We start from the raw sequence: 23,513 nt of genomic DNA, 5'->3' as shown, positions 1-23,513 counted from the left end.
AAGGGTGGTTAGATATTACATTCAGCCGATATCATGTTATAGATGGAATTTTCTGTGATTTGTTCTCTAACAATCTTCCTAAATACAGGAAAAGCTGAATTTGCCTTGCACTGGGAGAAAAGAGTATTCGGTTTTCTAATCCACAAACATGGCATAGTTCAATATCTAGTAATACTATCATTTTGTTAGATGAGGAGAATGAGGGTCAGAGAAGTTAAATAAAACAAAGGTTACATTTCTTTTAATGATTTCTGATGAAACTACAATTTGTCTTAGCTAGTAATTGCGTTCATAAGAATTAAGCTTACTATATCTAACAGAGATAGAAATGGCAAACTGGATACAATTTTACAGTTGTCTAGGTACAAAACAAGTTAAACATATGCAACAGTTTTCTATTTCTGTTTTAAAGCAGTTCTGTAGTCCAGATTGGCGTGGTTCTAATAAAGTTAAAATAAAAATTTGGGGAGGCTTAAAGTTAAAATAAAAATTTGAGGATAATGGAATAGATCTGGAACAAAATCAACTTGTAGGTTCACTGAAGTTGGTGGCAAATCCATTTCTGTGTGGATTTAAGACTGAAGCGTCTAGCTCCTTGCTGGCAAGCTATTTAGCTTTCAGAGGTCATGTACATTCTTATAGTCCTCTATTTCCAAAGTCAACAAAATGAATCCTTTTTATGTTCAAATCTCCTTCAAGGTCGATTTTTCCTCTTGTCTTCTGCTGAATGTGGAGAAAAACTTTAAATTTCGATGTAATTAAATTAGGCCTACCCAGATAATTTTACTCTGAAAAATTTCTTCACAGCACTACTGAGAAGTAACATTTAAAAAAAACAAAACACAAGAGATGAAATTTGGGGAAGCACAGGTAGGTGACCAATGTTTATATAATTCTTCCGACCACAATATATTTTGTGGGAAATGTTTGCTTTCTATTGGCCACTAATACTTCTAAAAATTGTATTTGGAATATGTGATTCTGTACTTACAGAGAGTCAGGAGAAGGGATGAGTCGCGTGTGTATGTGTATATATATACTGGCTATATAAATGTTACTTTGAACCTTATGTTGCCTTCTTGAGCATTCTATGTATAAAGAGTATATAGCTAGGAAATTAAGTCAAAATGAATGCATTTGTTCATTACGCTAAAAAAACAATGGCAGGAGAAATTAATCCTTGAATTAGAGACTTAAAATAGAAAATATAATTAATTTTTTTATAGAAGTTTGTTTGGCTGGAGCGATAGCACAGCGGTAGGGCGTTTGCCTTGCATGCAGCCAACATGGCCGACCCGAGTTTGATTCCTCTGCCCCTCTCGGAGAGCCCGGCAAGCTACCGAAAGTATCTCACCCGCATGGCAGAGCCTGGCAAGCTCCCCATGACGTATTCAATATGCCAAACACAGTAACAACAAAGTCGCCAATGGAGACGTTACTGGGCCCGCTTGAGCAAATTGATGATCAACGGAAGGGCCTTTACCTTTACCTTTACCTTATAGAAGTTACATTTTGCAGTACTGGTGATGGGGAAGTTACTGTGTTGATACCTGGATTTAGGGCTATGCAAATGTAAGGTATGTGACATTTTGAGCTATTTCTATGATGTCTAGTTTATAATTTCTTAAAAGATGTAATGGAGCAAATACCACCTAGCAGTACTGGTTCCAACTAACAATATATTTTTTGTTATGGGATAATTTGGATTTGAAAAAGCTGCATTCAAACTTAGTTGCTTTTGCATATAACTATTAGAAAACACACCTCACCCCCAAGCCCATTATCTTTATGAAGAAAGCTACAAAACTGGACTAATATTGTAATAAATGTCCCTGTGTAGGAAAGCTGAACAATGTAAAAATCTTTGCTGTTAGAATTTATTTAGTATCTAATTCTACTACAACTCCCCTACTTACTCATTTCAAGTTGGAAGGAACAATGAAAGAAGAGTACTGAGAAATTAAAATGGAAATTTTAGGAAAAAAACTGATAAATTATTTTCCTTTAATCATAATGTAGTGTGTATTTTATCTTAAAAACATGCAGACCAAATATAACTTGATGAATTATTATACAATTATTCAAATACAAAAATTATAGACAACTCACATACTTCCCCTGTCAGAAAGGTAAAATAGCATACCACCTTGAAAGTCATTAGTGAAAAAATAAATGCAAATGGAAAGAAGCAATAATCTTGAAATGGTAAAGTCACTTAAAAAACTTACATGTCTGCAATAACTTTTAAAATAATCTGGTATAATCATACTTCTAAGAATTTCAATATCCCAACTGTAATTCTTTTTATATTTGTCTAAAAATCATTTTTCCAGTTAGAACAAAGATAAATTTTTAATGAGCTCTTAATAATAATGAACTTCAAAGTATGCTATTTTACAGTTTATTATATGTGATTTACTCTTGAATTCTTATATACTTAATGAATCATTCAGAAGTATGTTCATTGAAATTTAAAAAGTCTAATCTGTTTTTCAAAAGATTAATTTACTTAATCCACTTGTGTTCCAAAAAATGCATGGTATATAAAATCATGTTTCTGTATGGAAAGCCCATATCAGAATTACTATTTGTTTATTAACTTTATTTTTATTTATAAAAAAGAAATTTAACTATATTGGTACACATAAATTGTGACTGACAATCTATGATGGTTTATGTGCTCTATGATGGTTTAAGTGACTGACCATGCCCATAGAACCCAAATTAATTATTTGGTCAAACACAGGTCTGGTGTACCATGAAGGTATTTTGTATTTAAAAATTTTTGTAGATGGGCAGGAGAGATATGGGGATAATATATTTTTTTTATTAAGTTTGGTGCAAGGAAAATTTCAGGATCCAAGACAATACTGTGGATAATCTAACGAAACCAAAGCTGCTTTTGACAACTGAGTCCTTGAGCCTAGTGAAGAACAGAGAATGGAGTAAAGGGAGGAAGGAAGGAAGGGGGGAAAGAGTAATACAATGACAACCGTAGAGTGAAACAGAAGTTGTGGGGGGTGTGGTGGTGAGATGAAAGGGAAAGCACGCTGAAACCCAAGAAGAAGGCTGTTTACTGTTTATTGCTATGGTTCTTACTGTATCTCTTTAAATACCCAAATGTCCCAGTAGCTTTTTGATAGAAGGTTTAGAAAGACTCCAACCCTATTCTCTGATAGATCCCAAATTATAAATCCGGTCCAGGTCCAAAGACCAGGTTCAGAAGGGTTTTCTATTTCCTTTGTTTCATAATTAACAGTCTTTTCTTTTTCTTTTGCTTTTTGGGTCACACCCAGATGCACAGGGGTTACTCCAGGTTCATGCACTCAGGAATTACCCCTGGTGGTGCTTAGGGGACCACATGGGATGCTGGGAATGGAACCCGGGTCGGCCACTCAGTTGCGTGCAAGGCAAATGCCCTATTATCGATAGCTCCAGCCCCCTTTAACATCAGTCTTTTAATCTATACTTTTTTCTTACTGCCCCTTTTAATCACGCTTTCAAACATGTTAATAGAATTTAAAGTCTTAATATTGCATGCAAAGTAGGAAAACCATTAAAAAATATAAAACTAGGATATTTAAAAACTGGTGGCTGTGATTCTTTTTAAATATGTCAATTATACTAAAAGTAAAGGTAAAGGCCCTCCCATTGATCGTCGATTTGCTCGAGCGGGCCCAGTAAAGTCTCCATTGGAGACTTCGTTGTTACTGTGTCTGGCATATCGAATCCATCACGGGGAGCTTGCCAGGCTCTGCCGTGCAGGCACTCTCGGTAGCTTGCCGGGCTCTCCGAGAGGGGTGGAGGAGTCGAACTCGGGTCAGCCATGTTGGCCGCTTGTAAGGCGAACGCCCTGACCCGAGTCAATTATACTATTTGTTGTATTTCTATTATCTCATGGAAATAATCATAAAATTAAAATAATATCAGTGATAAGGGACCTAGCTATTAGTCTAGGTAAAACTGGGTCAAAAAAATTCATTCTCCCTGTGAAACAGCAAATTTTTGATTTCTCAATTTTATACTCACTAGATACGTTGAGAAACTAAAAGTTAAACTGTATTTAATTTTATAAATATTAATCAAAGAACATGAAAAACAAGGGAAAATATTGTCACTCATTCTGCATAAAGCACAGTATATAATTGAAAATTTTCTGTTTTTAAAAACGCCATAGTATTAAAACATTATTGTAGCACTGTAGCATTGTCCTCCCGTTCATCGATTTACTCGAGCGAGCTCAGTAATGTCTCCATTGTGAGACTTGTTACTGTGTTTGGCATATCAAATACATCACGGGTAGCTTGCCAGGCTTTGCCATGCAGGCGAGATACTCTCGGTAGCTTGCCGGACTCTCTGAAAGAAGCGAAGAATTGAACTCCAGTCCACCAGGTCGGCCGCATGCAAGGCAAATGCCCTACTGTCACGATTCCTTTTGATTCTCCTAAACATTTATTCAGGTATTTTGGTGTGAAGGAATTGCCTATATATATAAAGAGTGCTTATAGATTCAATGTCACGTAGTGCATTTAGAGTCTAAGTAAAATTAACCCATCTCACACTTGTTACCATTACTACATGCATGTAGTTTGCATGCATCAAAAACTGTTTAGTAGTACTCTATAGATGGTTCACAAATCAAGATACGATAGTATGACAAGCAAAAAATCTTTTTCTTTTTCAGTTTAGAAAAAAAAACTATTTCTTGAATGACTGCAAATGTTTATGATTTAGTTGATGATACCTGATACCTCACCTTACGGTCACTAGTTTTTTCTTTAGTTTTCAAATATAGATTTTCTGCTTCCTTTTCATTTTGCTTGCTCTTTTAAGTCCATGAAAAAAATCCATTTTTACCCCTTGTGATATCTAAAAAATCATCTGACACATTATGATGTCTTTTGTTCTACTCTCTAAATCTATCCCCCTTTTCTTACTGTATATTTTTGAATATGGTTAAATCATGGATTCTGTGGATCACAGGTAGGAATGAAGATTTAGTTTATAATCCAAACTGGGACATATAGCTTAAAGAAAGGACTATTAACATGTATAAGCCAGCATTGTATAAGGCAAGTCTGGACTTATGTCACCCTACTTATAGACAGAGCAGTAAAGTGAAAATTGTAGTGCATCCATTGGTGGTGGGTATGTCTACATAACTAAATCACAGAGCCAATAACACTGAAGGCATGCGATCCAAACTATACAATCAAACTTAAAATTGTGCCTGTCAAGGAGGCAGGTGGGAGTGGGGAAGGAACCTAGGGACACTGGAGGAGAGAAGCTGAAACCAGTGGTGGGGCTGGTGCTGGAAAACTGTATACCTAACTATGAAATCACAGTGCCTTAAAATTAAAAAGTAAGTAATCTATAAATCTATTTAGTGCATGTAAGTTAAGCATTCTACAACTTAAAATTTGTCTTCATGGAATTTCCTCAGAATAACTGTTTATGAGTCTTCATTGTCTTGGTTAAATTATCCAGCTATGTTCAAGATGCTCAAATATGAAATGAAATGCACTTTATCAGGATTCTCAGAAAACTGGTATTATATGTATGAAACAAAGTAAAAAATCTGCATTACACTATCTACAACATGGCAGTTATCAGATCAATATTTTTAAACATTCACATCAAAACGCTAAGATGACGAATGAATTGTACCTTATACCTGTAGAAGGGATATGAGAGGGAAAGAAGGAAGAAAATATATGTACTCTCCAACACCATATATAAAATTAGCAAATGTTTTCTAAGGTTTAACATTAATAAGACAGGTTATTATGTTATAATTAATGAAGCAAAATGGTATTAACAATGGACAATTCATTTGCAGGGCATAATCAGTGATTTCAGCAAAATTAAGGAGGAATTTATGGACCATTGAATGGGAATAGCTCAGATGGTAGGGACCTTACAGGTGGTAAGCTCTGTGTTTCATCCACATTTCTAACCCAGAGGCAATGTATAACAGAGTGCGCAATCAATAATGGAACTCAACCAAGTGTGTGACCACAGCAACAAGTGCTAGTCATGCCAAAATAACAAGTAAAGTAAAAAGTAAAGGCCCTCCCGTTGATCATCGATTTGCTCGAGTGGGCCCAGTAACTGTCTCCATTGGAGACTTTGTTGTTACTGTGTTTGGCATATCGAATACGTCACGGGGAGCTTGCCAGGCTCTGCCGTGCGGGCGAGATACTCCCAGTAGCTTGCCGGGCTCTCCGAGAGGGGCAGAGGAATCGAACTTGGGTCAGCCATGTTGGCTGCGTGCAAGGCAAACGCCCTACCGCTGTGCTAACAAAGGAGAATTTAAAAAAAAAATTTGGATTATAAATACCTATCTGAAAAATCAAAGAATAAAGCATAGTCTTTAAGTATTTATTCAGGGTTGTACAAAATAAGATTTTTTTAATAAATTAAGAAAGTGATTCTGTTATGGATGATGACTAAAGTTGTAGCATTAATATAATTTGCTTTTAAACTCACCCAATTCTTTTTACCCCGTTCACATAGTTTTCCTGTTCTTTGGCTTTAATTGCTATCCTTTTCATTCTCTAACTTACTAGTGTTATTGTATTAGTATTAATATTTTAAAATGTTGTTCTTATTATGCCATACAAAAAAGTTATATACTATAGAATAACGTGCAAAATAAAATGTGTTGGAATCATGTTGGTAGGCGCTTGACCTGAATTTCTTTAAAGACATTATCTTAAACTCTCCACTCAGTATCATTATCCTCTTGAGCATCACTCCTCTGAACCCCACCTCAATCTAAACCTAATTAGTGATAATCCTTATGAACTCCTATATGTTCAATGAAGATTCTTTTCCATACCTATTAGTCATGTGTAAGTATTCCCTGAAGTTCCACAATTGACGTTTCCCTTTCCATTCATCTTCCAGAATGAATCAGGTATTAAGTCAATATATTCAGATGGTATCACCTAGTTCTCTTGATAGTTTCCAAGTGCAGATAAATGAGTCATTTCTATTCTCTCAACTTTTGTTGATTTGATTTTTTGTATTACTATGGAATAACTATTATTGACATTTAATTAACTGTTGTTTCTCATTTTAGAGAAGACTAATTTTGGCACAGAACCACTAGTTTTCCAGATATCCTATCTATGTTTCAATAGACTGCACATATAAAATTTTATACTTACTTTCTACTTGACACTATAAACCTTCATTTCTTTTTTTAAAATTTTTTATTTTATAAAATAGTTCACAATACTTGATTACATTTAATGTTTAAACACCAATCCCACCACCCTTACATCTTCCCACCACCATATTTTGAGTGTTTCCATCCCGAACCCCAATCCCTGCCCCAAAGCAGAACTGAAATAATATAGTATTTCCCTCTAAGGTTAGTTGCCTCCTACTTTGCATCACATTTGATGGGATTCAAAGTCGAAAAAACCTTCATTTTTTATCCTATAGTATCATAGGGACAAGTTAATTGTTTACTACTTGGAGTTAACCATTACTTTATATTAGATTATTAAAAACTGTTCACTAGGTAAAGTCATTAAAATTATTAAATTTTAATGATTATTTTAAATTTTTTGTATTATAGTCAGTATTTCCATGCATGAAATCAATTGCTTACTCTGGATAAAGGTACCAGATACAAAAGCCTTAACCATATTACAAAAATGCTCATTTCCAATACTTGTAGAAGTAAAAGTCTCATACTACTTAATAAAATATTATAAAATAAAAAAAATAATAAAAACTATTTACTACTTGGGATGAACCACATTATTTTATATTAGGATGCATTATAGCTATCCCTGGGCAGTAATGATAAAGTAGAGAAGAATACTTACTCATTTATAAGTTCAGGGTTTGTAAAGCTGAGGTTGGTTAAATGACCTTCAAGTTTAGAAGATTCGTGGGGATTTAAGGCTGGAGTGGTCTTATTGGCGAGTATAGCTCTTTTTTCATCTTTTTCAAGTGCTTTTCTCTTCCCACCATTTTGGAAATATTCTCTGCATACACTACAATACAAAATAAAGTTGCTTAGAAGAACCAGATAAAATGTAAAAAGAAGACCAGCCTTTATGTGAAGTTTCACAATACAGATTTCTGCTCTGAAAATGTCCCAAAGGAGTTTGAGACACTTTGTGGTACTTTAAATTCTTTTAAATTAACATACAGCAAAGTATAATCATAGATTATGTTTAATAAAGGAAAAGTATGTCTGCCAGGAGTATGAATATGCTGGTGTGTTTTGATGAACTAAAACATGATGAACTAAAACATAACTTCCTCCAGAAAAGCTTAGGTAATTCTGCTACTGAGTAACAACATATAAAATAGTTAATGAATATAAGCTATTCATACATATGATACACATCTTATATATATAATATATATGGCAAATACAATACCTCGGTGTGTGTATGTGCGTGCGTGTGTATTTCTATATCCCAACTTTACTGACAGCAGACAGATTTCCAAAGTTGCTTTTTAAATCTCACTTGGTTTACAAAAATCAAGCTGCCAACATATTAAGAACCATTTTTTATTTTTTTTCAAAGAAGGGCATAAAAATCTAGCTATTGTAAAATGGAACTACCACAAGATAGACATTCAGGGAGAACAAAGGTTTTAATATAACATTTTATATAGTACATGAAAATTATTCCTATTCCCCAAGAGATCATTTAGTACATGTAAAATGCAAATGTTCCAAAATAGATCATTTAAAACTCATATATAGTTCAGACTAAATCCTGGTTATTATTCTGAATCAAACACTTAAGACTGCAATAAACTTAAAATTTTCTACATATTTAGTAAAATTTTAGGTTTAAACAGTAGGGCACCATGTTTCAGTATAAAAGAGGACAACAATGAGATGTGTGTAATGTTTTGAAAAAGAACTTTGTAAAAGGGGTCAACGAATCTTCACCACAAATCAAGAGAAACACTTATCAGATATCAAATCCAAAAAACTTAAAAGAAAAAGGTTTAGTAAGAACAAGATCTTGTCCTTGAGTTTATGTGATAGGAGACATACACTTTAGTAAAATTAATTGACAGACATCAAAGATTTTAGATATCTAAACTGAAGTAGAATTTAAACAAATTTTCTCTCTTATTAGATCGCAAAAATAAACCACTTTATTTTTACTTACTATAACTTACACTTGCAACAAGTTTAGACTATTTTTACAATCAACACGAGTGAGATTCCAAAAACACAGGGTGATGCAGAAAGGTAGGACAGAAGCTAAGATGCTTGGTTTTCATCCCAGACACTACTTAATGTCACCTACATCCCTCCAGGAGTTAAGCCCTGAACACAGCTGGGTGTGAACGAAAAACCAAAGTCAAATAAACATAAGCCCAAAGAAACCAAAAACAAAACGAAAGAAGTACTATTAAATTAAAACTGGCATATTCAAGTAGAAGGGAATAATGCTTGTTTCTTCTAACAATTAGTGGATGCTATTACTTCAGTATCAGTAATTCACTTGTCCTACACAGACCGAGTCATCATCAATCATATATTTATTAAGAATTATGTGCCAGGCTTTCAGCTAGGTGCTGAGAAAAAAATTGAAAAGGTAGTTTAGACTAGTGAAAACAATAAATTATGCAATAATAATATCTATCTGATAGGTCACAGTTGAATGATGCTCCACCCAACCCAAAATCAATACACCAAACAAAGAAGTCATAGAAGTACAGTAGGTAGGGTGTTTGCCTTGCATATGGCAGACCTGGGTTTCATCCCTAGTATCCCATATGGTCCTCTAAGATCACCAGGAGTGATTCCTGAGTACAGAGTCATAGGCAATTCCTGAGTACCACTGAGTGTGGTCCAAAAACACAAACAAAAGATTAAAAAGAGGGGTTTGGGGTGGGAGTGGGTTGGACAGTGTACAGGAACATTGGTGGAGGAAAAGAAGTAGATAGTGGTGGGATTAGCATTTAGAAATTAAATACTTAAAACTCATCAGAAACTTTGTAAATCATGGTTCTTGAATTAAGTATAAAATAATAAAAATTTTGGTGAAGAAGAGTATTAAGAAGAAAACATTTTAGGCAGAAATAACATGAACAGAATCCTGCAGAGGTGTGCATCAGTTAAAGACAATGAAATCCAAAGTGTTTGATAAAAAAACAGAAGAATGATCTCAGAAGTGTAAGTAATTCTGTGACTAGTATACAGAGAGAAAAGTGTGGGGATCAGATGATACTGGAGAGATTTGCTAGCTGCAAATCATAGGATACTCACAAGCCAATTTTTTAAAAAGTGGATTTAGAAGTTTAATTTAGAAACGGAGAGCAATTTAGTGGCTTAATGGGAATTGGTGGGACAGGATTGAGTTCTAAGATGTATAATGGAACTTTTTAGAACAGTTATGTTACTATCTTGACAGTGGTGATGGTAATTAAGAATAAACAATTATCATACCCACTGAACTCACAGAGGAATGCTTGCATTTTACTGTACATATTTAAAACTCAGTCAAGTTAATTTAAAATGCACCCTCTATCACCTTAAATTTAATACTAATATAATAGTTCTATCATATAACATTTCACTTTGGTGTAAAATACAAAGGTAAAAAGTTCACTACTTCTCTTCATAATAGTTAGCAACATATTCAGTTGCCCTCATCTTACATAGTTCTGGAGTGATAGCACAGCAGGTAGGGTGTTTGCTTTGCACCAGGCCAACCCAGGTTCGATTCCTCTGCCCCTCTTGGGGAGCCTGACAAGCTACCTAGAATATCTCACCAGCATGGCAAAGCCTGGCAAGCTACCCGTGGTGTATTCAATATGCCAAAAACAGTAACAAGTCTCACAATTTGTTGTGAGACGTTACTGGTGCCCACTCGAGCAAATCGATGAACAATGGGAGGACAGTTCATCAGCTGCACTGCTACATAGTTCTGGAGCCACTAAATAGCTGCATTTTTATATTCATACCAATTAAGAAAGTTCATCAAAAATAAGGCACAAAACTGAGGTCATAGCAATTGTACAGTGAGTAGGGTGCTTGCCTTGCACAAGGCTGACCTGGCTTCACACTCTGACACCCACACGCACCCACCATACCCGAGCCCCACCAGGAATGACTCCTGAGCACAGAACCAGGAGTAAGTCTTGAACACTATTGGGTGTGTCCCCCAAACAAAAAATTAATAAATATAAAATAGACACAAAGGAAGCCACCCAAACTCCTACCCACACATTTAGATCTACTCCGACAAAATAGATTAAATACATAAAAGAAATGCCCAAGAAACCTGGTAACCATACAAAAGTTTCTATTAAAAGAGAAGGTAATCAAAACTCTTTAGTGGATAAAAATTCCCCAAACTTGAATATTAATTTGTATAATTAAGGAATAGTAAATATGAAAACCCTTAGAACTAAAATTTTAAAACCTGAGATTAAATAAATGGATATATATTCCATGCATATGAAAAGAAACAGTCAGCACAGCCATGATACAGGTATTTGTAAAACTGATCTATATGTTCAACAAATCCCAATCAAAAACACAGCAAACTAATTTACGGATATTAACAAATTGCTTTTCAAATTTATATGGAGAGGAAAAAGACCCAGAATAGTCAATACAGTACTGAAGGACAATAAAGCTGATAGACAGACATTAATGCTTTCAGTGACTTACTACAAGACTATAGCAATTAAGACAGCATGGTATTGGCAAAAAATTAAACAGATCAATGGAACAGAGTAGAGAATCCATAAAAAGATTCATATAGTTAACTGATATTGACAAAGGTCAAGGGCAATACAACGAAGTAAAGGCAACTCTTTTCAGTGAATAGGACTGAGCTGGATATCCATCACGTCCCTCAAAAATGAACATGCAGATACAGAATTCATTACAAAAATTAATTCAAAATTAATCTTAGACTGTAAATGTATAACAGGAAAGTACAAAATTTCTAGAGTTTTACAAATTTCTTAGTAGAAAAGAGATGTGCCTGGGCTTGACATTTTAGATGCAACACTGAAGTCACATGAAATTAATAAAGAATCAAGAACCTAAACCTCACTGAATAAAAAACTACTGTGCAAAAGACAGTATAAAGAATAACAAGATCCAAATCACTAGAAACCATCTCCGTGGGAGAAGAAAGAGAGAATGAGGAAGAACTATTGGTTAAAGAAATTACTACTGAGAATTTTCCCACTCTGAGGACTGAGTCACATACCCAGATCCAACATGCTGTAGGACTTCAAAGCAAAATAAACACAAACAGAAAAACTCTTAAAACACATTATAATTAAAATGACAAAAGACAAGATAAAGAGTCTTGAGAGCAGTAAGATCAAAGATAAAAAACCATATGGAAATTATTACATATATACATTCATATATGTTAGTTTCTTGAAGGAACTTCCAGAAGACCCATCGCAGGTGTGAGATTATAACAAATCCAATAGACTGTATAAAATATACTAGCACAAATTCTCTTACCAATTAGGTTATCATTCAAATTTGAGGGAGAGAAAGTTTTATGAACAAACAAGAACTAAAAAAAAAGCTTATTATGACTAAACCAGCTTTGCTAGAAGCACTATTTGGTCTCCATTAAAAAATAAAGAAATTGGGGAAAGCAAGACGGCAGCCACCTCGAAGTTTTTTGGAAAGCCAGGTATGAGCCGGTCGTGACAGGGCGGCTAAAACCTCATGGGAAGGGGGGTGTTCCTGGCTCATCCTTCACGCCCTAACGAGGTCATGAGTTGCCCCCCATGAGTGGCTCTCCGGCAGGGCCAGGGCTCCAGAAGCACAAGGACTTAATGCAGAGCCCGGCAGCTTACGGCAGAAAAGTAAATGGACTATGCGTTAATCCATGCCACCATGCCTGCCCAGAGGGGGAAAGGGTGTTGCTCCCTTCTGCCTTTTTCCCTCTGGGAAGCAAGATGGCAGCAGCCTCGGAGCTTTTTGGAAAGCCAGGTCACACCTGGTGGTGCTCAGGGCTTACTCCTGACTCTGTGTTCTGTGATCATCCTGGCGAGGCTCGTGGTTCCTGGGATCAAACCCCGATCAGCCGCATGCAAGCTGCCTTGTGATCTTCTACCCCAGACTTCTTGGTGACACAGTATTCCAGAAGGGAAAGAAAAGATGAGAGTGGCAAAGCTTCCTGAGGCCTAGTTTCCAGAGTTTTCCCAACTTCACTTCCCCCGCATACAATTCATCAAAGGAAGGCCCAGAATGTGTCTCACAGGATAGAGAGGAGTGGCAGAAAGCAGGAAAGAGCTGCGACAAGGGGCCTGAGGCTAGTTCAGGGGTTGAACATGCTTCCCTTGCATGTTCAAGTCCTGGCACTGCGTGGATTCCAAGAACCTGGAACACGCCAGGTGTGGGCCCCCACCCCCAAAATAAAAACCCTTCAAACAAAGCAAAACAAAATAAATAAATAAATAGATGTTTAAAGTAAAAAAATAAATAAAAAATAAAGAAATTGGGCCAGAGAGATACTATAGGGGTAATAACATACTATGCGGCTGACTGTTCAAATCCCTGGCACCACATATAGGTCCCTGAGCACTGCCAGGAGTGGTCCCTGTGCACAAAGGCACAGAGTCAGGGGTAAGCTCTGAGCACAGTTGGGTGTGGCCCCACCTGCCCCCTCCATCCTCCCAATAAACCAAACAAAAACAAAAAAGTACTAAATCAGAGAGATTGTATAGAAGGTAAGGCCTTGCATCCTAACAACTTAAGTTCAAATCCTGAGCTCCACTTATAGTCCCCTGTAAGTACTGCCAGGATCACCAATGAACAAGAACCAAGAATAGCTCCCGAGCATCACTGTGTATGGCACAACACCCTCTTCTCAAGAAGAAAAGCAAAGAACGGCATAGTTTCGTCTTCTCTTAAAGCTGTAATCCATTGTGTTACATATCATACATTGCCGCAAGTTAAGATAGAACTGGATGGTATGATGGTAAAGATAATCAGATAAACTCACTCATCTGTGGTATATAGAGAAACAAAAGCAGAGAGTGGAAAGCATGGAAAAATCCTTTGCCCTGGATTATAAAACTGAAAATGATGACTAAAAGTGTGTGTCGGGGTGGAGATGATGAGGTGAATTGGTGCCAACACAGAAACATTGGTCGGGAACCTAGGACACTTTGGTGCTGGACTACTGAGGTAACTGTGTATGTCAAAAGCTAACTTTCAACACTACTCTGAACAAGTAACCCAAACTCTGACAATCAACTTAAAAAAGGTAACTTTGCCAAGAAGGTGGGTTGGGGACTGTGAGACCTTGATGGGCGGACACTGATACTGGACATGAGTCTGGAGTTAGAACATTAGGACCTAAAAGTCTATATTACTAAGAATTTTATAAACCGCGGTGCCTTAATTTTAAAAAGGGGCTGGGTAGTGTGATGGAGTAAAAAAAAAAAAGCAAAGAAATCTTATTCTTTGGTGTTATACTAAAAACATAAAATGGGGTACAGGGGGAGACACACGAATAATGGGGTCTTGTACAGAGCAGACGAAGATCACCAGCTTTGAACCTAAGAGGGGATACAGAGAAGTTCAGAGGTAAATTATATGGTATATCTCAAGGCACGTATACTCAGAGGTCACAACCATGAAGAGGCAACTGGAACCTGACCGCCTCATAAAGGCCAATACCTAAGCAGGACTGTCACTGTCACTGTCCTCCCGTTGTTCATCGATTTGCTCGAGTGGGCCCAGTAACATCTCCATTGTGACACTTGTTACTGTGTTTGGCATATCTAATAAGTCAAGGGTAGCTTGCCACGCTTTTCCCTGTGGGCAAGATACTCTCGGTAGCTTGCCAGGCTCTCCGAGAGGGGCGGAGGAATCGAACTCGGGTCAGCCATGTTGGCTGAGTGCAAGGCCAATGCCCTACCCGCTGTGCTATGGCTCCAGCCCTCTAAACAGGACAAGAAAATAAAAGATTTCTATTTTGAAGAAGTTTCTGTTCATTTCTTCTCCTCATTTTTTGATGGGGTTAGAGGTTTTTATCTTGTAAAGTTCTACGAGTGCCTTATATATCTTGGATATTAACCCCTTATCTGAGGGTATTGGGTAAATAATTTTTCCCATTCTGTGGACTGTCTCTGTATCTTGGTCACCATTTGTTTTGAGGTGCAGAAGATTCTTAGCTTAGTGTAGTCTCTATTGTTTATCTTTGCTTCCACTTGTGTACACAGTGGTGTTTCATCATTAAAGATGCCTTTAGCTTCAATGCCATGGAGGGTTCTGCCTACAAAGACACATAAAAACATGCTCCACATGCTCTACAATGCTAATCATCAGGGAGATACAAATCAAAACAACAATGATATAACCTTACACCACAGACACTGGCACACACCAAAAAGAATAAGAACAACCTGTGGTAGCATAGATGCGGGGAGAAAGGGACTCATTCATTGTTGCTGGGAATGCCGACTGATCCAGCTCTTTTGGAGAACAATATGAGTATTCCTTAAAAACAAAACAAAACAAAAAAAACAAAAACCAAATAAACAAGCAAAAAAACCCAGAAATTGGGGGCTGGAGTAACAGCACAGCAGGTAGAGCATTTGTCTTTCATGTGGTCAACCCAGGTTTGAATCCCAGCATCCCATATGGTCCCGAGTACCACCAGGAGTAATTCCTGAGTGCAAAGCCAGGAGTAACCCCTGAGCATCACTGGGTGTGAACCAAAAACAAACAAACAAACAAAAAAACCCCCAAAAAACAGAAATTGAGTTTCCATATGATCCAGCAATGCCACTTCTGGGAATATAACCCCCGGGTGCAAAAACGAAAAACACACAGCAGAAATGACACCTGTGCTAGTATGTTCATTGTAGCACTGCTCACAATAGCCAGAATCTGGAAACAACCCAAGTGCCCAAGAACAGAAGACTGGTAAAAGAAACTATGGTACTTCTACATAAGGGAATGTACACTGGTGGAGGGATTGGTGTTGTAACATTATATGACTGAAACCGGATCATGACATGAAAGCTTTGTAACTGTATCTCATGGTGATTCAATAAAAAGAAACAAAAAACAACAATGCAGGTCTTAAAAAAATAAAAGAGACCAAAGCAGCATGGGCAAACTTCACAAAAACTCATAATCCACTCGAAATAATGGCAAAAATTCCTTTACTTCAATAATTTCACTTAACATCAACAACCTGAACACACCAACCAAAATACACCAAGACCAGATGGATCCAAAAATTGAACTCAACTTTCTGCTGCTTACAGCAGACATACCTGTATAGTTTGATAACTATCAAAGGAATTGCTAGAAAAAAATATTATAAATAGTTTTCTGGTCTTCAGTATAAAAGTTACCATGAGGTGAGGATTGAGAGGTGAGGACGACATTGGAACAATGATGGAAGGTGTGTTACTGAAACATTTTATGTATGAAACTCTACCAATGACAATTTTGTATAGCACAGTGCCTAAAATAAAATACAACAACTAAAAAAAAAAAGCTGAAAATGTGGGGACAGCCTTACTTATATTAAAACACACTCCGAATTATACAAAGAGAGAGGATATTTTATAATGATTAAGGATCTATACATCAAGAATACTCTTTATTAACAAATACCAAATGGAGGACAATCAAAAATACATAAAGCAACTGCTAACAGAACATAGTTAAGTAGTTAAGATTATCAATAGTAACACTGTAGTAGTAGTTGATTTTAACACCTTCCTCTCACCACTGGGTAGATCAATCAGGCCAAAAAAAAAAATTCTGTATTAAACATTGACCCGAAACGACAAAGTGAAAGAGAGTGGAAGAGATGGGCTTAACAACTATACAGAGCTCTCTACTTGCCAAAAGCTGGGTTAACATTCTTCTTCCATGCACATCAGACATTCTTCAAGATAGAAACAAACTGGACTCAACAGATATCTCCATAAAATTAAGAGGCTAGAAATCTTATCAATGTATCTTCCCAAATCACAGTGCTTTGAAAGTATAAATTAATCAGGAACAGAAAACTGGGTGGGGGAAACACTCTGAAACTAAACAACTTACTACTGAATAAGCAGGGGTCAAAGGGCAAATTAAAGACAAAATAAAAAGATTCCTGGAAATTAGTGGAAACAAAGAGTTATCAGACAGAGCAAATGCTGGTCTAAGAGGAAAAAACCATAGCAATACAAACATTCACCGGGAAATTTTAAAGGTCCAAAATCCCTAAAAACAGTTTGAGATACTAGAAAAAGAACAAAAGAAATTCAAAGTAAATAGAGGGAGGAAATAATAAAACTTGAGTTATACATCAATGGTATAGAAACAAAAATGCAAAAGATTATGAAATAAAGAGCTCAGTTTTATTTTCAAATAAATAGGATCAAGAAATCTTTAGGTAGTAAATAAAAAACTCTAGAAAATCAAAACAAAAATGAAAGGTGAGAAGTTACAATAGATACCACAGAAATTCAAAAAATCATAGGATAATACTGTCACTGTCACTGTCTTCCCATTGTTCATCGATTTGCTCGAGCAGGCCCAGTAACGTCTCCATTGTGAGACTTATTGTTACTGTGTTTGGCATATCAAATACATCACAGGTAGCTTGCCAGGCTTTGCCATGTGGGCAAGATACTCTATGAACATGAAATTGGAGAATGTAGAAGAAATGGATACATTTTTTGGAATTCTATAGCCTTCAAAGACTGAGTCAGGAGGAAGCAGAATGTTCATCTGATAGACCAATTACTAGTGGATCATCAGTGGGACTCCTGGTTCTCCTGAACACTGTCCCACCTCCCACCACCCAATATGCAGTCCAGTGTATTAGGGTAGTGACAGCTGGAACTACTGAACTCCAAACGCAATGCCCTCTGAGCTGTAGCCCAGTCTACTGAGGAGAAATTAAGGGCAGAAACAGAACTAAGAGAGGCCACAGAGGATGAAGCGGTTTGTGGACTGCCTCTGGGTTGCTTGATTATCCCCTCAGCACCTCAGTCACTCAGTCCTGGCAATACTACCACTGTTGTCTCTGATCTCATAATAATAGCCAGGATCCTCCCCGTCTTAGTCAAAGTCCTAAGAACAAAGGAGAATATTAACAGAAAAGCCACAGTGCCACCTGCAGGAAAACAATAAAAGCTAATTCACATGCTGTAAGTAGAAAAATTCTGTGTTGAACCACAGCAACAAAGATGAAATTCCTCCAAGAAAACGAGTCTCTAGAGGGCAAACTTAAAGGTAAGGAACTGAAGGGGGTAACAAAAATAAAGAGAGGAATTATAAAATAAAAAATCTGAGTAAAAGAACCTCAACTAAACACAAAATAAGCAAGTGTAAGATACCAACAAAAGAGCTAGAAGCGTTCTTCAACACAGACTAAAGATATTAGAAAGTTCCAAACGAGGTTCAAGGGTATGAAGAGCACGTTTAACGAAATTCTGTCTAATCTGGAGGATATAACAAAATATACTCAGTCTCACAGAGAAAAGAACAATCAGAAATGGAAGACACAATCACTCAAAAGGCAGAGGACAAGGAAAATGAAGGAAGTCTGTAAGATATCAGACTCCACTAGAAGGAAAAAAAAATATGTTATACAGCAGAAACAAAAGGCACAAAGAAGGGACCAAAGATAGTATTTAAAGCTGAGAACTTCCCAAACATAATGACCTAACACAGGTGACCCAGAAGCTGAGAAAATACAAAATATTCTTAAATACCAAACTTCATACATGAAAACATGCCCTTATTAAATTATCAAAAGTAAATGCTAACAAAATCATATTCAATAATTCCGAGGGAAAGAAAAAGTAATGTGCAAAGGCAGTTCATGGACCACAGTGTGACATGGTGGCCTCTGTTCCTGCCAAAGAGCACCCATTTGAGTTCCTCCCCAGCACCAATTTCCCCAAAAGAAATGAAAACATCGTCTCCTCAGCTGCACACGAAACATCCTCAAGGACAGATCATAATCTGGTACACAAAAGAAGCTTTAACAAATATGTGAAGACTGAGTGAAATTGTATCATGCATCTTTTCAGACCAAAATGGTGTGAGATTAGTAATCAACTACAAAAAGGAAAGAGGAAAAACCCTGAGCACACTGACACTAAACTTTCTGAATAACTCTTCACAGATTTCTTCAAATAAAAATTTTCCTGGAAAACAATGCAAATAGAGGTAAGTTATCAGACACCATAGGAAACAGCAAAAGCAACATTAAAGATGGTAGTTCATCATTACTAGGACCACAAAGTCTCAAAAAGAAAAAGTGGAGGTATCATGCTCCCCAAATTCAAACTATATTACAAAGCAATACCAATTACAGCAATGTTGTACTGAAATAAAAAACAGGCACACAGACCAATGGAGTAGAAAGCTAAAAAAACAAGTCTATCATCTATAAAAATTCTATGTCAATGGGGTCAAAATCGAAACAAGATAAAAAGAAATCCTCTTTAACAGATGGTAGCAGGAAAACGGGACAAAGAGAATTAAGAACACTACTTAGTAAAACACACACAAATTAACACAAGATGGATTTATAAATTACATGATCAAACCTGATACTATTAAAATACATAGAAGAAAACATGTGCTACTCTTGGGGGCCTTGGCATCAGAGATATATTGGAAGACTCAACTAATTGCAAGGGTATCAGAAGCAAGAACAAACAAAGGGTACAACATAAAATTTAAAAGATTCTAATCAGGGGCCAGAGGTATAGTACAGCAGGTTGGGTGTTTATCTTTCATGAGGCCAACCTGGGTTTGATCCTTGGCACTCCATATGGTCTCCCAAGTCTGCCAGGAGTGATCCTGAGCACTGCCAGATGTGTCCAAAAACAAAAACAGAACAAAGATTCTATCAGCAAAAACAACTACCACAAAAACAAAAGATAACCTAGACAATGGGAGAAGATAACTACCCATTTAGACATTTGAAAAGAGGTTAATTTTCAAAATATAGAGGCGAGTCATATGATTCCACAACAAAAACCTAAGAGGCCCAATCAAATGATGAGCAAAAGACATAGATACTTCACCAAAGATATTCAGATGGCTCACAGTGACACAAAAAAGTAGTCCACACCACTTACTATTAAAAAACTTCAAGTCAAAACCACAGTGAGTTACAACTTCACACCTGAGATTTTATCAAAAATACTGAAACATGTTGGTGAGGCTCTGAAACAATCCTGGGCACTTGTATGAAAGACCCCAAAAACATCCACTGAAAGAATATTTGTACCCCTGTGTTGATAGCAACATTATTCACAATTGCCAGAACATGGAATCAACCTAACTATTCATTAACAGATGACTAGATAAAGCAGCTTCTGGTAAATATACTAAATGGAATATTATTCTTTCTTTTTAAAAAAGATAAAACTGTATGCTTTGGAACAAAATGAATTTTGATGTAATTATGTTCAGTGAAATAAATAAGTGAAAGACAATGAATGGTTTCACATATGTGAAATATGAATTATTAAAGTGAAAAAATTAGTAAGAAGAAAAACAACTGAAACTAAGTGGGTAGCAGAGGAATCGAGAGAAAAGGTGGTAGAAATGAGAAGCAGGATTTTTCTGGGGATATCTTGGCACTGGAATTTTGCAGTGCCATATTCACAGCAATGTGACATTAAACCCCCCAATTCCATATTCCAAACCAATGATAAAATAATAAAAAAAAAAGCAAAACACAGCAGTGAGGTGCCACTATACACGATAAGAATGGCCCAGAACAGTGGCAACATCAAATGCTAGTGAAGTTATGAAGTAAGACGCTCACTAATTTACTGTTGGTGGGAACACAGAATGATGCTTCGTTTTAGAAAACAGTTTTGCAGTTTATTACAAAAATAAATATACTTTTATCACATGATCCAGAAAATATCCATCAAGGTACTAAAGAAGTTGAAAACATATCCACACAGAAATCTACACAGAAACATTTAGAGCAGTTTTATTCATAATTGCCGAAACTTGGAAGCAATCAAGAGGTTCCAGACAATGAGCTACTATTTACTGCTAAAAAGTTATTAAGTCTTTAAGCTATGAAAAGACACAGAGAAACCTTAAAGCCATATTATTAAGTGAAAGACATCACTATGAAAGGCTTTAAACTGTAATTTTAATTATATGACAAACCTAGAGAAGGCAGAACAAAGGAGACAGAGAAAGTCAGCAATTGCACTGGCTGGAGAGACAGCTCAAAGGGCTGTGTGCATGCTTGGTCTGGGTTTTATCCCTGTCACTCTCATAGAAACCCCCAGCACAAAGCTGGGAGTAGCCCCTGGAGATCACCAGGTGTCGTCTCTCACAAATCAAAAGAAAATCAGTGGCTGCAATGGTAGGGGGAATAATGGGCGAATAGTGGAACATAAAGGATTTTTATAGCAGTGAAACTATTCTGTATGGAAGCTTACACACTTGCCAAACCCACAGAATATAAAACATAAGACACCGAAAGAGAATCCTTATATAAACTAGAGTCTTTGGATAATGTGCCAAGGTGGTTTCATTTGTAGTAACAAACATAACATTCAAGGTGGATGAGTGTTACTCAAAGTAACACTCAACAGTAAAAAAGATTTGTGTATGTATGGGGCAGGGCATAGACAGAAACTATCTGTATTATTATTATTATTATTATTATTATTATTAGCTCAATTTTGCATTAACCTAAAACAACTATGGTAAAAATCTGACTTTGAATAAATAGGATGTCCAATGTGTCTCCTGATGTTACACATCAAGAAATGCATCACACTATCTGTGCAGTACTCTTGCTACTCACATGCCTAAGTTGAATCTGATCACAAAGAAACAACCAAACAAATCCAAACTAAAAGACATGTCTACAAAATACTAAAAAAAAAAAGCGCACATTAAGCTAGAGTGGTAGTGCAGAGGTTAAGAGGAGTATGCATTACATGTCTGACTGTAAATTCTCCATCGCCAAATCGGCCATAATCATTCAAACTAACCAATCCTAAACTTCAACACCATAGAAACCCCACTGTGGCTCTTTCTACTACTTCCCTCCACTCCTGTTCTACCTCCTCGCCAAATCTTGCTTTCCCCCTGTGGCCCTATCACAGACGGCATGGCATCTGTTTTAGTAGAGACACATTCAAACATAACCAAGGAGAGCATATTTTAGGAATGCAAGTTAAATTCATTATCATAATTCATTACATTCATGAATCTAAGGAGATGCTGAAAGGCCATTTGACAGAATTCAATACCTAATCCTAATAAAATTACTCAATAAAAACAGGAATTCTTATATATTTACTAACAGTAATATATATACATATATATAAGACACACACATACATATATTCCAAAAGTCACTAAATTACTTAATGGAATTACTTATTATTTAATAACATAAGCAATACCTACTTATGTAAAGTGTTATGTTGATAATAAACATTGAGTGTGAATCAGTGTACCTAAACAATCTAAAGAAACAATTATAAACTAATATAGAGAATTTACTTAAAATATGTTAATGTTAGAGATACAGTACAACTGGTAGGACACTTGCCTTCATAGGGCTGTACCACATCTGGTACCCCTAACACCACGAGGAGTGATCCCTGAGCACAGAGCCAAGACTAAGCCCTGTGAGCCACCTGACGTGGCCTTAAAACAATGTTAGACATACAAAAACAGTTTCCATAAACAATACTTGTTAGTATATATAAAGCAAAGATCCCTTCTATACTACAAACAAAATGACAAAATAACTAGCAAAAAGTATAACAAGAAACGTATATAACCACTTAGAGAAAATATTCAAACACTAAAGGAAAGATGTATATCTGTATATCTTTCACATGGATACACTTGATTCAACACTAAAATTCAGATTTTTAGTTATAAAAAGTTACTGCAATCCTAATAAAAATCCAAACTCGTTTTGACTTAGTTTGATCAACTGATCATAAAGTACATACAGAAGAAAGCAAAATAACCAAAAGAAAAAACATCTAAGAAAATGGTGGTGGCAGCAAGGGGAAAATACTATATAAAATAACTTTTGTGACTAAAACTGTTTTATTAGTATGTAGATAACTGATATAAAGAATGAAAGAAAACAGATGCCCAAAAAAGAAAAAAACAAGTGGGGAAACTTGGTATAGAAGTTATAATAAATGTGATATTAAATTACTGCAAAAAATATGGACTTAAAAAAAAGGGAATGAGAAAATAAATATTTGGGGTAATTTTCTTTCTATATTTCATTACAAATGCAAAGACTGAGTTGCAAATGGGTTAGAGATCGAACAGCAAAATAATGATACCATACAGATACTAGAAGACAATTCTTATAATTGGATTATCAGGTGAGCTTTAAGAAAGTAATTAAAATCTAGAATCAATAAAAGATAGTTACATCTGATTATATGCGAATAAAACACTGCATAGCAAAAGATGTAAAATCCTCTTCAAACTGCAGATTTATAAACTAAAGAACTCTTTAAAAAAATCAAGAAAAAAATAG

The 23,513-nt window shown here is 36.1% G+C and overlaps 1 protein-coding gene across 1 annotated transcript in view; it reads right to left on the bottom strand.

Annotated features, from left to right (window-relative positions):
• The window catches only part of BMT2 (base methyltransferase of 25S rRNA 2 homolog), a 60,502-nt gene that overhangs the window by 11,109 nt on the left and 25,880 nt on the right, over positions 1 to 23,513 (bottom strand). Inside the window, exon 3 of the mRNA XM_056118324.1 lies at positions 7,842 to 8,012. Within this exon, the coding sequence (XP_055974299.1) occupies positions 7,842 to 8,012 (171 nt within the window). The remainder of the gene's footprint in view (positions 1 to 7,841; positions 8,013 to 23,513) is intronic.

The sequence above is a fragment of the Sorex fumeus genome, unplaced genomic scaffold, assembly GCF_029834395.1.
Source record: "Sorex fumeus unplaced genomic scaffold, SorFum_2.1 ptg000037l, whole genome shotgun sequence".
Taxonomy (NCBI): domain Eukaryota; kingdom Metazoa; phylum Chordata; class Mammalia; order Eulipotyphla; family Soricidae; genus Sorex; species Sorex fumeus.
This window is presented reverse-complemented; position numbering and strand designations above follow the sequence as displayed.